This window comes from Alligator mississippiensis, chromosome 4 (assembly GCF_030867095.1).
Source record: "Alligator mississippiensis isolate rAllMis1 chromosome 4, rAllMis1, whole genome shotgun sequence".
Classification (NCBI taxonomy): domain Eukaryota; kingdom Metazoa; phylum Chordata; order Crocodylia; family Alligatoridae; genus Alligator; species Alligator mississippiensis.
The window spans coordinates 96,231,713-96,256,509 of NC_081827.1; the positions used below are offsets into that span (position 1 = coordinate 96,231,713).

The window sequence follows — 24,797 nt, forward strand, 5'->3', positions numbered from 1 at the left end:
TTTTTATGACATGTAATGTTCTGAGAGGTTAGACAAGACTGGTAACATAAAAAGAGTAGATGATTATTTCATTTTGTTAAGATTAGAAATTTGGGGTGTTTTCTGTCCCAGGAGAGTTTATGGTAAGTGGTGAATTAATGAAACCATGATTTAATAAATCAAGAGAATAAAATCTGAGGAACTAAGAGGGGGAGATATTTTTATTCAAAGGGTAACTTTTAGTCAGAGTGTTAGAAACATATACCGTATTTTCTTGCATATAGCCTGCCCACGGGTATAAGCTGCACCCACATATAACCCACAGAAAATTTATTTTCATAAATTAATCCTTGTATACACCGCACCCGTGTATTCCCCGTAGCAGCGTATACATGGGGAGGCGGCGCAGCCTGGCCCACCCCAGCCCCCACAGCGGCGGCACAGCCCGGCCAGCCCTGGCCCTGGCCCTGGCCCCGGCCCCGGCCCCAGCAGCGGCACAGCCTGACCTGCCCAGGCCCAGCGGAGAGGCAGCGCAGCCAGCCCCGGCCCTGGCCCCCACAGCAGAGGCAGTGCAGCCTGGCCTGCCTGGGCCCAGCAGGGAGGCAATGCAGCCTACCCCGGCCCCAGCGGCAGCGGCAGCGGCGGCACAGCCCGGCCTGCCCGGGCCTAGTGGGGAGGCGGCACAGCCCGCCCTGGCCCCGGCCCCCACGGTGGCAGCAGAGGCGGTGCAGCCTGCCCCGGCCCTGGCCCCCGCAGCAGCAGCAGCGGCAGCACAGCTCAGCCTGCCCAGGCCCAGTGGGGAGGCGGCACAGCCCACCCCAGCCCTGGCCCTGACCCCCGCGGCAGTGGCAGCGCAGCCTGCCCTGGCCCCCATGGCTGCGGCAGCAGCAGTGGTGGCACAGCCCGGCTTGTCCGGGCCCAGTGGGGAGGTGGCGCAGCCTGGCCTGCCCGCGCCCAGTGTCGAGGTGCCCCGGCCCTGGCCCCCACAGAAAAAAAGTCCCTCGATTGCCCCCACCCCCGTATAGCCAGCACCCATCCATTTTTTTGTAAAATCACATATACCCCGCGGGATATATGCATGAAAATACAGTAATCAGTGTGTTAGGGACATCCTTGGAGGTTTTTAAGACCCAGATAAACAAAGCTTTGGGTGGGATGAGATAGTTGAGGATGGTCCTGCTGAGGGTTGAACTAGATACATTACCTCATAAGGTTCCTTCAAACCCTAATTTACTATGATTCTATGAATGGCCTTAGAAAGCCTAATTTTTTAAAGAAAGTTACCCTTATAAGGCAAAGCCTCATTAACGATCTGGATTCAGGAGTCAGATGTGAACTGGCCAAGTTTGTGGATGATATCAAATTATGGGGGAGGGCGGTCACACCGCAGGACAGGCGGGGGATACAGGCCAATTAACTTTGAACCAAAACCTGATGGCCTTCAAAATAGAGAAATGTAAGGTGCTGCACTTCAGTAGGAAGAATCCTTAGCACACTTACAGGCTCCACAGTGCTACGCTCGCTAGCACCACAACCGAAAGGGTCTTGGGGGTCTTGACTGACTACAAGATGAATATGAGCCACCAATGCAATGCTGTGGCTGGCAAAGCAAACCAAACTCTGGCATGCATCTACCGATACATCTCAAGCAAAACCAGGGAAGTCATCCTCCCACTTTACTTGGCCCTGGTGAGACTGCAGCTGGACTGCTGCACCCAGTATTGGGCCCTCCACTTCAGGAAGGATGTGGAGAAGCTTGAGAGAGTCCAGAGGAGAGCCACTCATATGATCCAAGGCCTGGAGAGAAGGCCATAAGAGGAGAGGCTGAGGGACTTGGGACTCTTCACTCCGGAAAAGAGAAGACTCAAGGGGGACTTGGTGGCAAGCTACAATTATATAAGAGTGGTGCATCAGGACCTGGGAGAACAGCTGTTCACCAGAGCTCCCCAACGGATAACAAGGTTGTGGCAGGGCACAGTTGGTGCCTGCCACTTTAAGGGCTGAGCCAAACAGTCAGCAGGTGCTTGATTGTGACAGCCATTTTGAGACACTGGCTGCCTATATAAACAGAGTAGATTGTTGCTGGCAGGCAGGCAGAAACGATGCCTGGCTGAGCTGCTGTATGAGAACAACTGCAGGCTCAGGAGCCTCCAGGAAAATACCAGACCAGTTACCACCCCGGTGGAAGGCAGGTTGGGGCATCTCAATAACCTCTAGCCCCCACATCACTGTGGGTAGTAGTTGGGGCCAGGAATGGCTACGGCCACCTGAGCCCTCACCAAGGAGGGAAGCCCCATAGCCCCAGTGAGGGGGTAGAGATGTGGAGCCCCACTGAGGGGGTGGATGTGGAGCCCCAGTGAAGGGAAAACCAGAGGGCTAGGAGCCCAATGTGTACATGAGAGTTTGTGTAGAGTTGCCGCAGGAAGGGCCAGGGCAAGCTTGGTCCCAGTCAAGTAACTGGCTGGCCACTACCCTGGTGAGGGGCGCAGGAGAGGCCCAAAGATGGTACATTTGCCACCCAAGGTGTGCGCTAGATAAAGCCTATGACCAAAGGGGCCCGCTTCAGGAGGGACCAAGGTGGTATAAGTGGTCGATGCATGAAAGAGACCCTGTGAGAGGGGGTGGAGCATGAGAGGCCCTAGTGAGAGGAGGGTGGTATGAACATGTGTGTGTATGAGGCCTGACAACAAGGGCTAAGCTTGGTCTGGCTGTACACCAGGAGTATTTATGTCACATGGATGCCATTTGCAAGGCTTGGGCTGTGGTGTAGGGGAGAATCAGAGCAGCAGAGAGTACCCCTGAGCACTGGGGCAAGAATGGGCAGCCTCCTGCCCAATAAGAACCAATTATGAGACAATGAGGCGTGGCAGACAAGTGAGCCAGGCAGTTAACCCAGAAACAAGTTGGCAGGCCAATGGTGGACAGGCCCCAAGAAAGCCCCCTGTTACAAAGGTCTAATGGCCATAAACTTCAGGAAGGCTGATTTAGACTAGACATAAGAAAAAAGTTGTTTACGGTGAGAGTGTCCAGGGTTTGGAACAAACTCCTCCCAGAGGTGGTGCAGGCACCTACTTTGGACTCTTTCAAAAAACAGGTGGATTTATTTACCTGCTGGGGTCACTTGATTCCAACTGACTTCCTGCCTATGGCGGGGGGCTGGACTTGATGATCTCATGAGGTCCCTTCCAGCCCCTAATGTCTATGAAATCTATGAAAGCTTTGAATGTATTTGATATTAATTTTACTTATGAGAAGGGAAATTGTCTATATGATCAGTCAGCACATGAAAAATTAAAGTAGTATTGCTCTTAATGTTGAATGGCATAATTATTTAAAGTGAATTTAAGACCTGATCCAAAGTATATGAAGTCAGTATAAAGATACACAGGTACAGCAATCACAGGATAAAGCTTCAGTATATCATCCTGGCAATGTGTCTTAAGCTGGATCTGCAAGTATCACCTCTAGAAGAGAGAAAGATGCTAAGTGTCTATTTCCTTTCAATTATTGGCCAGCCTGCTGAGGTTGTGGCTGGGGATGCTGTCCATGATTTAGACATCTTTCTACTGTATATGCTTTCTTTTCCTGATTACAATAAATCATTGTTACTTAAAGAAACATCTTTTTTTCCCAGCTTGGTTAAATGCAAGAAGACTGATTGTAGAGAAGACTATATGGAAAGAAATGAAGATTCATTTTTAAAAGATGATACTGAAAGAAGAGTGAAACATCCAGTTGTGTGTCAAACATCTGCCTATTCCCTATTCAATACCAAGAGCGAGGATCCCAACTCAAAGATTTCTCAGATGCCTTCAACTCTTCCAGAAGATGAAGATCCACAGCTGAGCCAGTTGGATGAATACAGATACACAGTTCTCACCATGTTACAGGAACTTGCAGAAATTTTGCATTTCTTTACTAGTTATGAAATAATTTTCCCTCAGGGACTTATAAATGTCCTGAACTATAGCTGGAGAGAGCTCTCTGAAGGTGCTGATTACAGCAAATGGTGCCGGAAGTCACTAACATGCGAAAGCCAAAGCCTGGGGAGAGGCCAAGCATTGGATGAATATGATAAGATGGTTTCTAGGTCTGAATGCATAAGCTATGAAACTGCTGAAAATGCAAAAGTTCATCAGCGTAAGAGTGGCGTTTTACATGGTGCAAAGGAAAAAAGAAATCTGGAAACTGCATCAAATAGGACTCTAGGAAACAAAGGTAAGTACACTGTACAAAAGTGTTCTATTCTAATACGTAAGTATGAAAATACAGCCAAACTAGAGCACAGGTAGAAAAAAAATTATCCTGGCTAGACTACAGGCTGAGTAGGCATCTGTCGTGATTCATTGCGAAGTATTGTTTTAGAGCATTATGAAATAGCCTTGCAGCTGGAGTGAGAGGTACCAACACTTGGGAAAACTACAGTGAAACTGGGCAACATTTCAAAGCATTTTTCAAAGCATGTTCAGTTTTCTATTTCAAGGTGAGTGAAGGAATAACTATCTGGAGCCAAAAGGATCATCTGTATCCAAAGCATATTACACAACAAACACCAATGCTGTAATAATCACCAGAGAGCTGCTGGTCTTAGACAAGTCTTGTTCAGCAATTTGTAAGCAACTTCAGGCTTCTCCTTAACAGAGAGAATTTGTTTTAGAAAAACTGTATGTGTTTATGTGTTCACATAATTCAGCATATTTATATGCCCTTTGATGCTTTTTTTTTTCCTTTTCTTTAGCTCCTGTTGCACAACATGCTACCCAGTTACCTGTCACAATCAGTTTCTCACTATCATCCAAACACTGTGAGGAAAGAGGTAAGATGTTAACAGTTTCAAAGCCAACAGATTTCTTTCTTTTGTTTTAGAAAAAACCATGCCCCTTCTATATGTTTGGTACTAGGTGTCTGTGACAAACTAATACCAATGGGTAAGACAGGCATGGTATTCCCTTATGCTTAAGTTAAGGCAACTATATGAGTGAGGTTGGTTATAAAACAAAATATCAAGAGAGAAATCTGTCTCTTTTAACCTAAAAATGGAACAGAATTTCAACGTCTGCTTCAGCCAGAGAGACCACAAGCCCCCTAGGTCTATTCTCTCCATAGTTGTGTGTTTATATACCTATCTCCTCACAATCTGTTTTCTGCAGTAAGGTTCATCAGTTGTCCTCTGAGGAATACCTTCAGACCTATCTGAGGAATACAGGACAAAATCACTGTTTTAAGATAAGATTTTAAGCCCATGCCTGCTAGAAACTGTTTAGGCCCCTTACCCTGTTACCTATCTTTTGCCTTTAAAGAGGACAGTTATGCACTGGGTTGCAGTGCCTATCACATGGTATTAAACTTAACTGTTTATAGATTATGTGGTCTAATAAGATGATATAAAGTGCACTTAGGGTGCTTGTAGACGTGTGGGGACACCACTATGACTTGCTAAAATTACAGTGCATTGAAGCAAACTTGATTAACCAAGTCTGCTCAAGTGTGCTAATTAGCGTGCTCCATCAGCCTCTGTCTCTCCTGTATCAGCATCCCTGCACTTCAAAATGGCACTGGGGGAATTTTAACTAAACCTCGTCCAATGAGATTTAGTTAAAGCACCCCACTGCCATTTTGAAGTGTAGGGATGCTGATACATGAGACACTGCAGGTGCTTTAATTAGAATGGCTCTCAGAGCCTCTCTAATTAAAGTGCTCCCCCCCAACCCTGAAGCATGTGTAAAAACACCCCTAGTGTTTAACATAAGGTTATTGATTGCATTTCTTTAAAAAATATAATATTTTATACAACTCTTCTTCCCATCTTCCTTGGAGTTGGTCAGGTGGCTTATTGCCCATATTCTACATGTGATCAGAGTATAGAGCTTAAATTCCTGGACAGACAACAGGTGAAAGTGCTGCAGAGGCAGCAAATACAAGCCAAGAAGCAGTACAGTGAGAGCCTCCATGACTATGTATGTTGTGGTGTGAGAAGATTGTATTCTTCAATCTTGTTTTGAAAAACTTTAGACTTATTTGATTTTCTGGCATCACTTACTTTGCCTGGGTATGTAGGCATAAGAGAACAGCCCTGATGCAACATCAAGTCTAGTTTGACCATGAACAGGTTTCACCCTGGTTAAGACTTACTGTTCTAGCTCCTGCAGAGCTGGACAGCCTAACTGTTCAAATTTCTCAGTGATTTCAGGATCATTTTCCACTTTGATCACACATTCCTTCAACATTCAAGGTTTTGTTCTGCACATTTATACCATAACATCACTTACTATGGATTTCCCAACAGCAAGTGTGTGCCCAGGGTCTGTCTGGGGTAGCCAGCTCTCATCAGAAAAATCTTTTTCCTGTTCTGTGTTGCATGGTGGTCCCATTTGCCCTAGTCTAGTACTGCAAGCTTCCCTCCTTTTATGGGTAAGGGATAAGCAAGAACTACTTGGCCCCCCATTCTGTTACAGTTGACCTGACCCAAAAGTCTCCTGCCATCTGCCTGACTTTGTCCTGAAGGTGTGCATAAGTCAGGTATTTCAAAAGTGTAGTACACTGAGCTTTATAGCTTGAATACCATTAATTACTGTTTTGCTTCTCTGGCTGTGTGTAGTTGCATACTCTCTTTCACCTCTTCTGGATCTTTTGAAGTGTCTCAGAATCATTTTATGGGCATGCCAGTGGAAATAGTGATCAAACCTTAACTATTCCTCTGCCTTATTTTGAGAAAATGCTATGAAAATGACTGACCATTTCAGGGAATTGTGGGAGTTGGATTTGTTCTTTCACAATCCCTTGGGCTCCCACAAAGCTTTTGAAGCCAAATACTCCTTGGAGATGTACTAGGAACTGTGTGAAAAGTACTCAGAGGGCAGTGCATTCACCAAATGGAATGGACCCAGAAAAGGAAAGCTAGTGTTAAGACACAGCACCCCATACTGCTTATACCAGCAAAATTCCAATGAGTCAATGTTGAAGATGTGGCCCAATTCTCCAGTGATTTTTTTTCTGGCATCAAGACTCTGTAGTATGCTGCATCCAGCCCATCTCAGCAACAACAGTGGGCCTCTCTGGCTGAAGGGCAAATGAATAGTGGCTGAAACTTCAGCAGGTTTGAAGTTCAGATGCGGTTCAGATAAACATCTAACCTGGAACTTATCTGAATTATCTAGTCCTTTGAAGCATTCTCTCTCCATAGATGCCTTTGTTCTTTGTTTTTTAACCAAAGGAGCTTGGAATGCACTCTCTCTCCTACTAACAAGAAGCTGGTTTAGAAAATAAACAACTACTGAAACTTCATAATTGTATCAACAAGCCTTACATTGTATTGGCAATGCCTTGGACCAACATTTAAAAGATTACTCTCTTGCTATAGTTAATTCTGACCTCTCCTTTTGTTTCTTAAGGTTGGATTTTTCAGCGTTCTGACTCAAAGTCAGAAGATCTTGACTGGAAAATACCATATGTCTGGGCAGTGGAGAGACTCGGACAAGCACAGCTACAAATGTATCAAACTGGGGTTTCAGTTTCCTTTCATTCTTGTTGGGGTTAACCTGTATGGCAGTGTCTTTACAGTATTATTAACTGAAATGATGGGAGATGATTCAAACAATCTGAATTGATAATATAGAGATCATTATTTCTCTGAAGATTTTTGGAACTCAGTTAAACCTTCACTATTCATAAAAAGAAAAAAAATGCACTTTTTAATTTTTATCTTCCAACATCAGCAGAAGCATTTTGGAGGATTAATGATTGGCCAGGATTAATGTTTTCAAATTGTTATTAATCTTGAGTAAATGTTTTATATCACAGTCACAACAGCTTGTTTAAATATATTTTACAACAGAAAACATCTTGACCTATGAATACCACTATACAAAATACAGAATAGCACTCTCTGGGTGCATCTACATGTGTGCATTTACTGCACCGTAACCAAAATTACTGCTCAGTATGGGTGCATGTCTACACATGCACACTCATACTGCACAGTAAAGATGGCAACTTATGCCAATTTGAGCATAAATTTGATCCCTGTATCATGCAGGGATCAAATTTACGCCTGATTAGTTACTGCACAGTAACACACATGTAAACGCCTTACTGGGCAGTAACATCGCGCGCGCGCGCGCGCGTGTGTGTGTGTGTGTGGACTGACTTGGAACTAACTTTAGTCCCAAGTCAGCCCACATACAGTGTTAATGCGCTTTAATGCCTGCACGTGTAGATGCCGGCCTCTTCCAACGCAGTAAATTTAAGCCAGCATAAATGCACATGTAGACATGCCTAGTTTCTACAAAATATTCCTGCAAAATACTACAAAGGCTCCTGCCCTCAATCAGGGTTTGAGAGAGGACTGAGATATAAGGCCCAAAGGACTAGATTGTTCAGATAACTAAGGGTCCACTAAGTACTCTTGAGAGGGCAGCAGTAGCAAAGAACCCCTGTGTCTACCTGCTCCCATTCTTTATACACTAAACCATGGATGTCAGACTCATCTGGCCCTATGGGCTGGATGAGTGACATGGGGTAGCACAGGCTGGATCAGGCAAAGGGGCCCCCAGATGCCGGGCCCTTTCTCCCTTCCCTCCCCTCCATGCCAGATCCAGTGCCTCCTCCAAGATCCGTGCCTCATGTACCATGGGTCCCAGAGGAGGTGGCTTGAGTAGTGAAGTCCAGACAGGACAGGTGCCACATGTAGCACAGATTCCAGACCACCTAGAGTAGTGCCTATTTCAGCTGCAAAGTGGGTTCCATGTGCAGCATGTCTTAAATCTGTAGGAGCAGGTGTTATGTGTGGTGAATGCCCAGGGTGGGTGCTGCATGTGGCATGGTTCCCAGAGTGGCCAGAACAGGCACCACAGGCAGTATGCATCCCAGGCCCTGCTCATGGGGCCAGTCTGGGTCAATTCAGTCTCCAGCACTAAACCCAGAAATGGGGCAGCGGAGCTTCCATTTTACAATACACTAGAGACAAAGCTCTCAGGAACAGTGTGGGGTGCCCTCAGGGGGGCTTCACTGCCTCTTTTCCATGTTTTGTGCATGCAGAGCATGTGGGCATTGTGTGCTTCTGCTATGTCTGATCCTCAACTAGCATAGGAACTTTATGCTACTATTCTCCTGCTATAACTTATACCAGGACTAGTTAGCCCTGAGTCAGGGAGCTGCAGCCAGATCCCATCAGCTGTCACATATGGGCACAGTGGACAGTTAGGGCCTACCAACTATAGGCACTAGGTTATAAAACAGATCAGGCTTAATTAGGAGTTATGAAGACAATTACTAAATATAAATACCCATTACATATAAACGCAGCTATTAAGATTAATCTGTGTAGATCTGTAAGTACAGCATAGTTTCTAAACATTAATCCCGATACAGGAAACCCTTGCTATTTGTGCATTTGGTATTCACGGTTTCAAATATTCTCAAATGCTGCATCTTAAATACACTTAAAGGAGCTCCTCAGGAGCTCTGTGCTTGCCACCACCATGCTCCTGCCATCGCCAGTGCAGCTGTGCCCCACCCCAGCTGCTGGGGGCAGTGCATTCATGAGCACAGATGGTGTTCATGAACACAGTGCCTTATTTGTGGATTTCACCGTTTGCAGGGGATACGTTCTTGTATCCCCCATGAATGGCAAGGGTCTCCTGTATTTTAACACCCTTCTGATTATTTAGTATATTGGCTATAGTAATATACAAATTAGGTTTATTAACAGTTTATCTTGTATCTTAGATAATAACAAATATTAAGAGTATATTTATTAGGGCTGATCAAATAATGTATGTAATCATTATTAGGAATACTAGAGAGCATGAGCCAGTCCAAGGTCAGTAGTTGGGGGTGCAGGGAACTTTCTGAGCTCACTGTATGCAGAGCTCTGGCAAGACATGCACTGATCAGTCAGTGACTTCAAAGAGCTCACTGCGCAGTGTGTGGCACTGACTGCATCAGTGTCCCACTTTGATCCACCCCTGCTAGGAAGGATCAATTTTGGGGTTTTGCACAAAGGGTGAGGTCCAGCAAGGAGCGGAATTAAAAAACTAAGTTAAGCACCCAAAGTCCCCGATACAGAAAATGGGGAGAGTTCAGTACCTGAGAATGGGATTCATAGGCCAGCCAGTAGGAAATGCTGAAGAGGAATGTGTCTGAAATCCCATCTCTGTCCTAGATTTAGGCAGCTAACTGCAGTCCTGAGTTAGGCACTGGAGACTGGGATTTGCAGTTCAAATTCTGATGTGTCAACTTAGGTGCCTAAATGATTCCTTTGGGTACTCTTTTCTTTGAAGGTCAGTGGTGCCCAGCCTAGTGTTTAGAATGCCCAGGGAGTGGGAGACTCGGGTCCAGTGTCCTCCTCAGCGGGAGGGACCTCCAAACCCCCATCTCCTACCTCTTAGGAGAGTGTCCCAGCCAACAGGTCTTAGGTTTTTCTAGATGGGGCACTCTCCATCCCTTGCATTCAACCTTGGAAACTGCAGAAAGAAATGAATGAGGCACAGGGCTAGAGAGAGAGAGCAAGTAAAAGAGACTCTGACTATGTAGCTCACTGATGAAGGTGTTTCCCTAGGAGGAGAGAAATCAGAAAACACACACAGGAAAGGAGACATGTGGCAACAGTTTTTCACTCCCATCCTGGCTTTTTCAAACACTTGAAGAAAGGCTGCTTTGCTGACCTGGGGTTTATACCCTGACCCCAAGATTCCTTGTGCATCTTCGCATTCAAGAATAATCGGATACACAAAAATAAACAATAAAAACCTTAAAAATACATCATATTGGGAGCTGATGGGAGATGTCAATTTGTATACCTTTGAGCTTATAGAAGGATGCTGAACCTGGGTCTCCCACATTTGACAAGTATTCTCCATTAGGGCAAGGACAAGAATTACCTTCCACAGATGCTGAACGTATTTCCTCTATAAGGTTTCCAGAACAAAATGGCCCATCTATTTGGAATTGAAATCCTGATCCTGGGCAGTTGCCAGATTCTAGGCCAGCACTCTAGCATTTGACTGTTATTGAATGTTTATATTTAGCTTGGTCAGCACAAAGTTATACTTAGTACTAATTTTTTTATTTTTTACAGAATTGAAAATGTAAGAAATCTTGGCTAACAGACAGGAATGCCTCTCAGATTTCTACTAGCTAATGTATAGCTTTACTGAGAAGTGACCAGCTTTTGTAGCAACTTTGCTTCCTAATGACTGTATTTTATATTAAACTTTTGAAATAACTTGGTTTGAATATCTGCTCAAATTCTATTATATAAAAGTATATACAAAATGTTATAAGTGAAAAGTCTGACAAGAATAAGTCTGAAAAGAAAAGCTGGCAAGATTAAACCACAACTAGTAGACAGAATTCTGATTTAGCCATCCCTCAGTTCCAGTTATGTTTCTTTTTCATGATCAGCTAGAATACTGAAATATACAAAAATATTACTGTCAATATGATTTTTTATATTTCAATATTGTTGTTGCTTATAAAAATGAAGTAAACAAAGAAAAGGCAGCAGGAAAAGTCTGCAGGCTCAAAGCTGATCTAGGGGTTAAAGTGCAAGAGTAGGAGACTGGAGATCTGGGAACAGATCTTTAACTGGCTCAAACTATGGGCCCCCCTTGTTGGCAAGGGATCTCTGACAATTTATACCAGCAGAATATCTGCTTTGTGATCTTCAGTTCCAGACCAGCCACAGACCTGTTATGTGATCTCATGCAATGAGTTTGACTGCTCTCAGTCTGAATTTCCCATCTCTGAAATGGGCATAAATAATATTGATTTGGTGAGGCTTTATTTACTGAATGATTATAAAACTCCTTGAGATCTTCAGATGAAAGATCTTTCAGAAGTGCTGTTAGTCATGATTGTAAAGAAATTTAGTGCCAAAGAAGGCTTTTTAGGCGTGGCTGGGCTCAGCTGGGAATCTGATATTTTATGCTGACAGAATTTAAACCTGTTGGGACTGAGAGGCTTCTGTATCAAGAGGAACCAGCAGATGGGGAGGGGAACAGAACAGAAACAACAAGTTGCATTTTTCTGATACTCCAGGTGAAAATTTAGATCTACTGCTTTTGTCATTGTTCCTGTAGGTACATAATAACCAAACCTTCTTAAACAGGAGCTCTTCCCTCTGAGAACCATTCACATTGTATCATGCAACTTCTACCACTACTTACAGCACACACCTGGCATTGCCTATGTACAATGAGCAAATGTGGACAGACATTAAGCAATGTCAGTATTGATTGGCTGAGGTTTTTCAAAAGTGCTTAAGGGATTTGGATTCCTGCTTAAGTTAGTAGCTTTGACAATCTTTTACTAAATTGGAAAAATATTTGACCAAACTTTGTAGCCTTTATTCAACCAAACTTTCATTTAAATTACTGTCAGTTTTGCCTGGGTAAAACTGACAGGATTTATTCCACTGGGAAGTTATCAAGGGTTTATTTTTCCTCTCCTTTTTTCTTCTCCAAACAGAAATGATCAGCTATCCAAGCTGAAAGCTGCAGGATTTGACAAGCCAGTAATTCTCCGCCACTATGGTGATGGTGGGAGAGAAATCTTCAACAAGAAATTTAAGAGAGAGAGCTCTAAAACATTCACATTTGAGCTGCTGAATGGAAAACCACAAATACCAACAATTAAGCAGATGGATCCAGCATGGAAAAAACTGCATTACGGGCTAATTGACGGCTCATCATTGGTTTAGTATCCTTTAGATTTAATACAGTTGAAGTGAATGGAGATTGGGGGAGGGTTTCAACATATGAAAAAATGATTTGGCTTTTTTTTCCTTGAAGCATTAAATCTTAGGAAAATTCAGAAGAGCAAAGCGTTGTCATTTTGTTATCTGCTTATTGGCTTGTATTGATATGGCAACAACATGTAGGTAAGTCAAGAGTCAGGCCAAGATTAAGCAAATGGGCCCACCCATATACTCCCCCCCCCCCCCCAAAAAAAAAAAAAAAGAATTATACCTAGTCTTTTATTTTAATTGCAACTGGGACATATCAAGAGCTACAGTGTAATCCGCTGAAGTATTATGCATTTAACCTGAACAAACAGAACTTTAATTAGTTTTACTCTGGGGCACTACCCTATACTGTCAAGTATAATCTGATCCATGGGAAAATGTATACCTGCTAACCCTAAGAGAAGCCAAAACAGGAAGCACAAACCTGAGTCACAGAACATTTCTCTATTTCCTATTGATCTATACCAGCAGGAATTTACCATCTACTTCTCTCTCTCTGATTCAGCAAATAAGGTGAATCCTGTAGGCAAGGCTCTGCCCATTCTCCAACTCTTCTTGACCACCCATTCCATGAAAGACTGAAAAGCAAGTGGCCCCACTTTCTCTTATATTCCAGGGGTCCCAAGATCTCTGTAGTCCATTAAGGCCACATCCACATGAACAGGGCCAGGCACTTGTACTGTGGATTTGGAGCAGCACAAATAGTGTGCCACTACATTGTGCTGCAGTGCATGCCCCTGCTCATGCAGTTTGCAGTGGGACACATTGTCCTGCTGCTCCATGTGCTGTGGGGGTCAAGAGGGTTGGCTGGGGCACAGGGTGCCTCAGCATGGAGCTAGCTGGCAGGCAGCCCCCACGCTGAGGTACTCTGTGCCCCAGCCAGATGGGGAGCAGCACATAGAGATGTGCTGCTTGATGTGGCGGGATCGTAGCACGCAACTTCTTTGTGGCACTACAAACCGCACGTTGCACATTAAACCATGCCCCATGCTGCTGATTTGCAGCACTGGGGCAAATTTGCTAGGATTTCCTGGTAGCAAAAAAAATACCATGAGAAAAAAGCAGCACAAAGCACACCAAAGTGCTGTGTGCTGGCACAAATGTGGAGACAGGGGAGTAGGCAGCCCAGCTGGCAGAATAAGGGCACTTACTCTGCCCTCAGCTGCCTGCTCCCTCATCTCTGCATGCTGCAGTGCCCCTGCACTGAGGAACCCTGCACCCCAGCAAGCCACCCCCCATCTGGCTGGGGTTGCAAGGTGCCTCAAGACAGAGGAGCAGGCAGCCCTGGGCTGGGATTCTTAGCTCTTGGCATGGGCATGTAACAGAAATCACAAGGCTGATGTTAGGTTATCAGGAAAACAAACAAACAAACCCACTTCCTTGACTCAGACTTCAGCTATCCTTCTGAGCATCTGGCAGCTTGCCAAAGCTATTCTGATCTCCCAGGTGGGGGCGTATACACCAACATATTCAGTGACTCTCCCAGTCAGACCATACTTGGAACCTTTACACCTTCTGGGCATGGCAGTATTTGCTTTTCTAACAGGTAAGTATTTGCCTTAAAAAAAAATGCTACTATACTGTGTACTATACAAGGCACTATAATCGGCGCTGTACCTAATATAGTGCTCAAAGTCATGAATTAATGAGCGTGAGATCTTGAATAATCAAACCCCAGCATCATCTGAATTTTGAAGCTGAGTGGAGACCATTTTGAATAGTTATCTCCTGATTTATACGGTGAAATAGTAACAAAACATCAAATCTCCTGAAGACAGAAACCTTTCACATGGGAAGGGAGACATGGCAACAGTTGTTCACTCCCATCCCAGCTCTCAAACACTTGAAGAAAGGCTACTCTGCTGAGCCTCCATACTACAAGCGATGGAGACTATGCAACATCATCTCCAAAACATCCTAGACCAGGGGTCAGCAACCCCCAGCACACGTGCCGAGCATCACACGCAAGGCCATTTTGCTTGGCACACCACTGCCAGCCTGTGCTCTATGCAGCTGCTGCCAGACATGGAGCCCCGGCTGCTCCCAGCAGGAGGCTGGGAGGCTGCAAGCCCTCCATGGGCCGTCTGCAGCCGGGAGGCTGCAAACAGCTGCCCCAGGCTCCAGCATGTTGGCACTCCAGCACCTTCCAAGATAGACATTGTGGTTTTTTCAGCACTCTGGCCAAAAAACGTTGCCTACCCCTGTCCTAGACCGTGAATCATGGCCTAGGACAGGGGTGGGCAATTATTTTGGCTGGAGGGCCATGGTGACCTGTCAAGGGCCACATCCATTTCTCTCTCCCTGTCTCTCTTGGTATCTTCTCTTCTCTCTGTCTCTCTCTCCCCCTCCCTTCTTCCCTCCAGAACCCAGACAGAGCTGTAGTTCACCAGGAGTCCCAAGACTCAACTGGCAACCCTAACAGGGACTTCTGCCACAGTGGGTGGACAGCATCATCAGCTGTGGGTGCAGCCAGCAGGTCCCGGAGTCCTGTCACAGAACCTGCCAGCAGTGTCCACAGCTGATGCCACTGCCCACCCGGCATAGCAGAAGCTCCTTTTTGAGTCCACAGCTGACACTGCCAGCAGGTTCTGGATCAGGGCTCTGAGTGGGAGCTTCTCTATGCAGGGAAGTTGGCATTGTCAGTTGTGGATGCCACCAGCAGGTTCTGCCTTGGGGCTCCTGAACTCGCTGGAGCCATCCACAGCTCATGTTGCTGCCTGCTGGCTGTGGCAGGAGCCCCTGCCCAGGTCCACAGCTGATGCCACCACATCAAGAGTTGATGCTGCTGGGTGGAAACAGCCTCATCCACCCGCCTGCCCAGCACCACACAGTGGCTGGAGTCAGAGCCACCAACTGCCTGTGGACCTGACCCAATGAGTTGGAGACTGCCTGGCCATGGGCCAGATTGAATCTGTTGGTGGCCTAGATTCAGCCTATGAGCTGTATTTTGCCCACCCCTGGTGTAGATCACCAGCCCGCAGGAAGAAAAGCATTTATCAAATACCTTCACATAGTTTTCACTGTTTTATGAACATCACAGAGAATTAAATACTGTTTGTTAAATGTATCATTAGATTGATTTTCATTATATATTTTTCAGTGAATTATGAACACTGCACATCTCTATAGAGAAGCAGGAGCTGTTGAACCCTTCTGTAGAGCAATTTATAAATTGCTCTGTAACTGGGCCCTTAAAGTATCTCTATAATAGAGTTGTCACAGTTGTCTTTAATTGAGTCATATTATTGTCTTAGCAGATCTCAGTTAAGTGCATACTTGAGACCCTTAATTTTAAATACCGTAGTTCTTGCACACCACACACACTTTTCCACCCAAAGTCAGCCCCTCCCCCCAAATTGGGGTGTGTGTATTAAGCAGGGAAGTTGGTTTTCTGACTGGGATAGAAGCACCTGTTTGATCCCTGCTCCACAGTGCTATTGCTATTCAGGCAGATGAGAGACTCAATTGACTCAATGGTCATTGTTGCTCACTCTAGAGGTGTTAATGATTCCCCCCACCCCTCTTGTTTTTAATGGTCCTGAGGTTCCACTAATCGAGCCAAACATGTTTAGGGTAATTTTGCTGTCTGGTTCTTGTCTCTCTTTTCCTATTTAACAGCCTTGGAAACTAGCTGTTTTCAGAATCAGAGATCCACCCATCAAAAGCAGTCTTCAGCAACAGCTAGTGCTTCTACTTTAGTAAAGCAAGCAAGTGAGGGTGAGTCAGTTGAAGATTAGGCTCTGTCCCAGCTGGAAAAATCTTTTTTCTTCACTCTATCTTTCACAAACACGGTGTGTATTATATTCTGGTATTTTGATTTTAGTTCTATTTTATTTCTTTCACTGGATTTAATTTAATCTGTCATTTTTGTGTTGTACAATATTACTTTCAATGTTTTTTCTGACTCCAACAACCAGTTATCCTTTTATTTCATTTGAGGTTGGGCTGGGATGCCTGTAGGCCATAATTCAGCAACCTACGGCTCATGGACCAGATTTGACCCTGACAAAGATGTCTGATCTGGCAGAGGGGAAGAGGTGCGATGGAGCTGTTCCATGCCACCAATCTCCACCACAGCATTTATTTCAGCTGTGAAGCTTGCTACTCCTCTGCATCTGTGATTCCTTCTGTGTAGAGGAGTCCGGTCTGCAATGAGGGTGAATGCAGGCAGCTGGCTGTTCTGAGGGATTGAGACTTCCCGCCACAGCCATGACAGAGTCACAAGCTGTAGCCTGCACCAGCAAAAGGCTACCCACCCTTGCTTTAGGCAATTCAATTAAAGACACCAATAATTAAAAGCATATCCAACAAAAGGCTATAGGAAGAAACTGGCATTCTGAATATTCATTATAAAATTCCGAGTGCAGTCAAAAGAGAACAGCACTTTACATATCCACACAGGAGCAGGGCATGTGTGTGCACGCATGCATACATGCATGTGCGTATGCTGCCCCCGCCCCCATTCTCCTGCCTAACAAAAACATACATTTAAATGATTTACACAGAAGTTTAGTCCCATTTAAAGCATGCAGCCATAAATGAGAACACATCCCTTTTAGGAGCATAATTACTATATATTTCTTGTGCAATGCTCAGTATTTTTACATGTGGTAAGTACACTTTATTACTGTTGTCTACCCACCACTTAGATTCCCCTTTAACTTTTCTCTTTTATGGTCCTTGATTGTTAGCCAACTACATAATATTCTGAGATAAGAAATACATGTTCTGCAAAGCTGAATAAAGGCTAGAGTGGAGTAACAATGTGACATGCAAGTGCCTGCAGCTGGAAAGAAATCAGGTACTGTGGGTTTATCATCACCTGGCTGAACATGTCCTTGGAGTCTGAGCAATATGATAGTCATCGTTTTGTGGAACCTGTACTTTTTTTTAGGTCAGGGTGGGTAGAATCTTTTAAACCTCCTTTTTGTTGTTTTTTTTACAGAATTTTTAAACTTTTTCTAAGGCTTATGACCTTTTCTGGAAAAAAAAATGTGTTTTTAAAGTAAATACATGCATTAAAAAAATTCTCAATTAAAAATATTGAAAATTTGAGATGCGTCTCCCCTGGGTAACTCTATGATGATAGGAAAACAAGCAAAATCATATGAGGGGCAAAACACAGTTTTTAAGTCAGATTCTTAAAACTGTTTTCTTTTTATTAGCACATCCTTAAGTCCAAATCCCAGTGAGACTTTAAGAAATATGTCTTTGTTAAAGATTTTTCACCCTGGCCCTTTACACTAAGGTGTAAAATCTCTCCGTCTGAATATGAGACTTTCCAGCAGAACCAGGGAAGATCAGATAGGACATCCTTGTATCTCTAAAGATACAAAAATAAAAATAAAAGTTAAAAATCTTATCATACCTTTTGTGTATAGCTTATAGAAACAAAAAGCACACATTTGGATTTAAAAAAAATCCTTTGCAGAGTTTCAGATTACCTTAAAGTCTTTTCTTTGGAACTCAGAATATATTATTTCAAAATATAAGATCCAAGCAGGTCAGCTGACATGTGTGTGCTGGGGTAGCTACGAGTAATTTGATAAATGCAATAGTATGGTCAGTCTTACTAACAGAGAAATACAACAGCAGTGTGCCTCAGACAATCAGTTCAAAGGTCTTACCAACATACTCTTTTGGGGTTGATAAACATGTGACTTCACCTAACCTTCTTTCTCCTTCAGCTTCATGCTTGCATGTGAAGAATTTCATTACTCATCAAGAATGGCCTAAGAATAAGAAAGTGTCACATTAAAAGTCACAATGCATTACACACCAGTTTTTCAAACATTCCTACATTTCATGTAATTATTAAAACCAGCATTTAACCTCTTTGTGCATCACTATTCCATCTGTAACAGGCAAAATTATTTATGTAGGCCTCGCAGGTGTGTACCTTGTGAAAAGCTGGTTGAAGTGCTGTTTGTGCAAGGTAGTAGGTTAATTTAAAATCACGTGGATCAAAGCAATTTCCTCAGCCTGATTATATTTTACTAAAGTAAACCATGAAAAACTGGTTTCACATTTGTGGTTGTTTGCAGTAACACTGTAGCAATGATGTTTAATCAGCAAGGAGGCATGATGACTAACAAAGATGGAGAAATAATCAGAAAATGGAAATGGCCTCGGGAGGGAAATCTTAGTGAGCCAGTTATAATACAGGTAATATTTATACCATTATGTGCTTGATTTTTTTTTCTCTTGTTAACTTCTTTCTCAATGTCATTGGCTCTCTGGAAGATTTCTTAATTTCAAAGACAATAACCTGTCACATTTTCTATCCTCAAAATGCTTTGCAAAGAATAACTACCTAATACCCTCAATCCTCATGTAACAGAGCAAGAAATGTCATCTAGCTTTTATTCATGTGGAATCAGAGACAAAGAAATGGTAAGTGACTTCCTCAGCACTGCTGAGAGAATGGATCCATGAGCTCAGACTCTCCGGAGGACATCCTACCTGCTAGAAGCAGTTTTTGGAACAATCTCTTCCAGACTTGTTACTGCTGTTCATGTATCATCTGTGAATGTTTAGTAGCAAGCAACTTGATTTCAGGCCTGATCTGGTGCCACTGAAGTCAACTGGAAAGCTCCCAGTGACTTCAGTGGTTGTTGGTTCAGTCATACAATCCCTAAATGACCCTGGCAATGAAGGTACAACATTTTGCTTCTAAAATCCTTAAGTAAGCCTTCAGGCTGTGAGTTTGTAAATATACTCACAACTTAAGAGGTCAAGTCAGGTTTAGTTGTTTGCTATCTGACGCAGAGCTCCTGGCACTGTGTTTAATACTTTATACAATGAATACAGACAGGAGCCCTGACAGAATGACAGGTAGCCCACAAACACAGATGGTTTCTGTTACATGGTTGGCTCATGTTACCTAAGCTGGCAGCCCAGCTGAGGAGAAACAAAAATGGCATTGAGACTCGTGCAGCTTCTGTCACTGGTGTTTTCAAATATAACTCTATTTTTTCTCCTGTGAGAATTCAACATTGAAGAAATCTCATGCTAGATCTTTGGCTTTCTCTCTTACAAAGCCTGTAAAGAGGAAAGCAAATTATGATGGAAATGTCTTTGGTTCTATTTCTGCCATTTGGATTTTGAACAAAAATTGTCAAATGTATTATCATTAAGACGACAGGGTTCTTTGGGTAAATATGAGATCTTTTATTAGACCAACTAAACAGTTGGAAAAATTGTTCTTTGCAAGCTTCTGGGCACAAACACCCTTCTTCAGGTGTAAAGACTTTCCCTATGCCTGAAGAAGGGTGTTTGTGCCTGGAAGCTTGCAAAGAACAATTTTTCCAACTATTTAGTTGGTCTAATAAAAGATACCACATTTATCCCAAACACCTTATCTGCCTATGTCCTTACACCAATATGGCTACAACCAACAACCGTAAAGCATAGAAGTTATCATTAAGACTGTATTTAATGTTAGTCTAGAATCACAAGAAAAATAAAAGACACTTTAATGAATTTTCTGTGTGTGCGCCATATCCATAGTTGTGAATAATCTGTGTAAATGGTCTGAAACTATTTCTGACCAAAATTCATCTGCACATACAACTCTATTTTGGCAGCATTAGTGTGTGTGCCCTTACTGTGGACATAATCAGAATTCACCACTAAATTTAACCAACAATGAGGACCATTGTATTGATGACCATCATTTTCAATAGTCAATCCCGTAGCATCATTGTTAACATTTCAAGGCTTCAGACTGCAGTATCTTCTTCCTGGACCATATGAATAAAGACTGCGTGTGGTTCACAACTGCCCTTTTATTTTAATACAGGTTAATGAATACATCACTGTGAGGATTGCAGGGCGCTTTGCTATTAACATGGTCTACAAGTGGCAACATGAAAGTGTGCGTTTGTCTTTGTCACCTGTACAGGGTACATCTCCTCCGCAGTTAGAAGACCTGGTATGTTGCAAATCAAGGTCTATTAAAAATATCAGTCAGTCGACAGCTTTTAAGACAGATAAGCTTACACTGAGACAGCAGCCCTTAATATTAGCCCTTTCATCTTTTGCAATCCCTGCTAATAGGTAGGGATAAATATAGCTTTGCAAGAAAGGTGTATTTCTTAGCAATCTATCTCTTACTACACTGTTCCTGCACTTTTAGAAATGTGGAAACAGTAGTAAATTCTTGAGTTCAGCAGCCAAAGCTTCTTAAATATTTGCTTCGCAGTTATGTTCAAATCAAATTTTTAAACACCTTCCAGTTTACTTTATAAACTTCTTTTTCCCATATGTGAACAAGCAATAGTTAAAAAATTGCAAAATGTGCATGTAATTATGGCTCTTATCCAGAAAAATCAAATAACCAAGTGCCAGTTTCAAGAAAAAGAATTACATTGATTTTAGGACCCTACGTCCAAAATTGTGATCCAGAAAGAACCAAAGCAACCCCAAAAGTACCTATGTGGCCTGAAAGCTCTGTTGCTGCCTGCAGTTACGGTTTTGCATATGCCCAGAATGCCACAACCTACAGAACAAGGAGCTCCTACCTAAGCCCCATTGTGATTTACAAACCAGGAGCCCAGTTGTTTTATATAAATAGCTTCCTCCCAGGATTATTTCAATTTTTTTTTTAATCCAGTGACTCTTGTATGTAAAATGCATAAACAGTCCAGTCCTGGAAGGAACTCAAACCCCCTGACCCCTGCTGAATACCTGAACCAGCAGCCGAGAGTGTCATGCCTCCTTCTGTGCTCTGTCTTTTAAGCTAAAGAATCTTGCATTCCTTTCTGCGCAGAGGCACAGCTTCCAACAGAATGGTGGAGAGTGCCTGCCCTGTTCACCAGCCTTGCTTATAGCCTGGTGGTTAGGAGGGAAGCAGAAGATGTGCACTTTAAACCTCTCAGGCTGAGGAAACCTTAGAACCAGGCCTCCCAATTCCTAGACAAGCACTGTAAGCGCTACTGTTATTTACATGTGGATTTGTACCACGGTGGTATCTAGAGTCAAAAGATGAGGATCCAATTTTGCTAAGTTAGTATGAATGCAGGCAATGAAAAGATGCATTTGTCTAGCATCTAGGGCCGTGTGTAGACAAAATGAGGGGCATGTGTGCACAACACTTTAAAGCAGGCTAAATGCTTTTGCACCACTTTAATGGTGTTGGTGTTTGCACGCCTCAGCAGCATATTGTTCAAGAATTACAGCCACTGTAGCAAATTTGGTGGCATAATGCACCTTAAATGACTTGGGGCACAGCAAACTAAAACTCCTCCGAGGAGTTTGCTGCTCTACTACCTGTGGAATGAAGCACCAGACTCCATGCAGCTCAGGGGCTCTATGTAGCTCAGGGGCTCTGCAGGAAGCCCTGCAGGCAGCCTGGCAGCAGCCCGGGAAGGCAGGCTCCGCCCAAGAGAGGGAAAAAAAAGGGGTGAGCATGATCTTTTTTTTTTTCCCCTGGAAACTGCCTGCCTGCCTGCCTGAGCTGTGCTGGGGCCCAGTGCTTCCCTCCGCAGCTGCGGTGCCCCCCAGGACCGCCCAAGCTGGGTGCCTGCGGGTGGGTGCCCACTACTGCTGCAGAGGGAAGCACCAGCCCTTCCACAGCCCAGGGATCACTCCACCCCCGCTGGCAGTTCACCCTCCTCTCCCTGCTGCCAGAGAGGCAGGTAAATGGGGTATGTGCACAACACGGTGGCTTAATTGGCCTTAAATTGAAGCAGTGTTTTTAAAAACCCACTGCTTTAATTTAGGGCCCCCATTTCATCTATACACACCCTAATGCATTCTCACCTTGACCCTTACTGGGGCTTCTTGATGCTCCAGGGGTTCAATCAAGACATTGAATCTATTTCTTTTAGTTCTTTGCAATTATATAGCATCTTCATTTTTAAAAAGTGTGTTTGTATTATTTTCTATCACTGTGTTTTCCAGGCCCAGATAGTCACCAGGATTAACTTTTCATCCAAATCAGCAAAAGACTTCTGTAATGAAAACAGGAAAAAATTAAAGGAGAAAGAAACAAAGAAGGTTCAAAAGAAAGAAGTAAGTAGCAAATAAAAAGACTCAATCTTAAAATAATTAACTTAAACTTATTGGCATATGTTGTCATCTGTTTATCTTCTAATAATTGTTTGTTTAAAGGGGTTTTTAAATTCTTGCCATACAATCATCTTTGCACTGAAACTGGAAAATATTCTTCCTTAAATTGTTCTTTTTTTAAAGGCCTGATGATTGTAAAGCCACAAAACTGTTTAGGCCAGAGGCTTAGCTGGTTCACATTGGCTTTGGTGACACTGTGCTAGTAGCCAGCAACTAAAGATTGGGCCCATGGTCTATTACAGAAGTTCCTTTTATTATGTGTTTATACAATTCACATTACGTTGGCCTCTTTTTGGTGTTACTGTGATATCAATATTAGAATCTGTTACTGATTAATCTGTTTCCTAGTAATCCTCTTGGCCAGTAAGGTCCAAAATTTGTAGAGATAGGTCCTCCAGGTCAATAATCTCCTTGAGCAAGAGTCCAAAATCTTCTGTGTCAGAACAGGAATTTATACCTTCTTAGAATTATCTACTATTATTGCTAGCTCCTGTCCTGACCAGAGTCATGTGAAAGAGGATTTAACTTTAAATAGACCATTTAGCAAATATCAGGTAGAGAAAAGAATGTTTTGTAAAAGCAAAGCTATAGACAAGAGGAATCTGAGTCCTGATTCACTTCCATTGCATCATTAGCCTGATGCAAACTGAACCACAATGGGAATTTGCCACAGATGAGGGGAAGCTGGTGGTTTATCTTCTGTCTTTTCCAGCAGCTGCTTTAAATTTGGAGCTAGGTATGAAGTCGTTGCAGCAGCCTATCAATAGTCACCACCATAGGCAAGTGGCATCATAATAGCACTTTGCATTTCAGCAAACCTCTCTTTTAGTCACTCTCCAACACCATATATACCTGGAACTAAATTGAGTAGAGTATTTTTAAAGGTCAGAACATTTTTATTTTTAGTAAGCTGATGGGATTTGCTTGCGTCAGTGGCTTAGCAGTTAATGACATTTTAAACAACTGAGTTTATTTCTTCATTATATATTAAACTGTAAAACTACAGAAGTTTAAACTTTGGTCTCAGGATGAAGTAGGTCAGTGTCTATCTTTGTATTTTACCCCTTCGCTAAAATTACCTTTTCCTAAGGACTAACTTTAAAAGGGTATGTTCCTCATAGCGTATTGTACATGATATAATAATTCCTTTCAGTATTTCTAAAAAAAAGTAATATTTTACAATATTCCTTTTTACTCCCCAACAGCAAACAAAATAACTTACTTTTTTACAGTACCCAAAATGATTTAGATTTTTTTCAGTTGTCAGCAATTTTCAAAATTAATTGCAACCACAAAGAAAAACCTCATAAATCAATCGGTGCTTAATTGACTTGAGCAGAAAACCTTGAAAACAGTGATGAAAACATCCAATTTTGACTACTTTCAAGCCAGTTAGCTATATTGTTTATTGGTTTTTTCTCAGGAGACTTCTAAGTGTTATAGTGTTCTTTTGTATTTAAGACTGGTAACAGTAGAGATCCCTTTCACATTAGTATCCATTTTTCATGAAGGTTTTTTCTCCTTCCTGACAATACTTCATCTGAGCTGAACAGAGTCTTCATTACCAAGGGAAGGGTATAAAAGGTGCAACTCATCTTCCTAATGATAATGCCTTCATAAACAATTTATCAGGTGCAAGATTTTTGATGAAGGACAGCATATTGTAGTGAAAGAAAAAGAAAGTCAGATGTAATACCCATTCCTACAATGGCATACTTTGCTCTGTTTTCATGTATAATCTTCTGCCAGTAGAGGTAATTTGGACAAACTATTGGTGAGATGTGAGACTCAGAAGAGATTAATCATGTTAAAAAATTCTTTATTTCCTTTAATGCCTTTGGAAATAGCTTGTCTTACAAACTTTAAGATATATTTGAAAGAAGCAGTAAAATCTAAGACCCTGGACTAATTCTCAAATGCGGAAAACACATTTTCAAATGTACTCATTAACAAATTAGGAACTAGGCATTGGCTTGGTAGATCCAGAACATTTTTTTTTAAG

General features: G+C 42.9%; 1 protein-coding gene and 1 long non-coding RNA gene across 5 annotated transcripts in view; one reads left to right on the forward strand and one right to left on the reverse strand.

The window, feature by feature from the left end:
• LOC109283605 (uncharacterized) overlaps positions 1-22,574 on the reverse strand; it is a 34,924-nt gene extending 12,350 nt beyond the window's left edge. The window contains exons 1-2 of one of the 2 annotated variants that reach the window (XR_002090840.2): positions 22,487-22,574; positions 18,352-18,456 (exon numbers count right to left, since the gene is read on the reverse strand). This is a non-coding gene — a long non-coding RNA (uncharacterized LOC109283605). Of the gene's footprint in view, positions 1-18,351; positions 18,457-21,412; positions 21,938-22,486 lie in introns of those variants that run through there. The other variant, XR_002090838.2, reaches the window with a different exon arrangement.
• LOC102568548 (uncharacterized) overlaps positions 1-24,797 on the forward strand; it is a 99,352-nt gene that overhangs the window by 10,453 nt on the left and 64,102 nt on the right. For all 3 annotated transcript variants that reach the window (XR_009461690.1, XR_009461691.1, XM_059726351.1), the window contains exons 4-11: positions 3,614-4,197; positions 4,718-4,795; positions 7,371-7,470; positions 12,448-12,678; positions 14,121-14,270; positions 18,769-18,889; positions 20,526-20,657; positions 22,628-22,738. Coding sequence is in view for 1 of the 3 variants with exons in the window: in XM_059726351.1 (XP_059582334.1) it covers positions 3,614-4,197; positions 4,718-4,795; positions 7,371-7,470; positions 12,448-12,678; positions 14,121-14,270; positions 18,769-18,889; positions 20,526-20,657; positions 22,628-22,738 (1,507 nt within the window). In the remaining 2 variants the exon portion in view is untranslated. The remainder of the gene's footprint in view (positions 1-3,613; positions 4,198-4,717; positions 4,796-7,370; positions 7,471-12,447; positions 12,679-14,120; positions 14,271-18,768; positions 18,890-20,525; positions 20,658-22,627; positions 22,739-24,797) is intronic.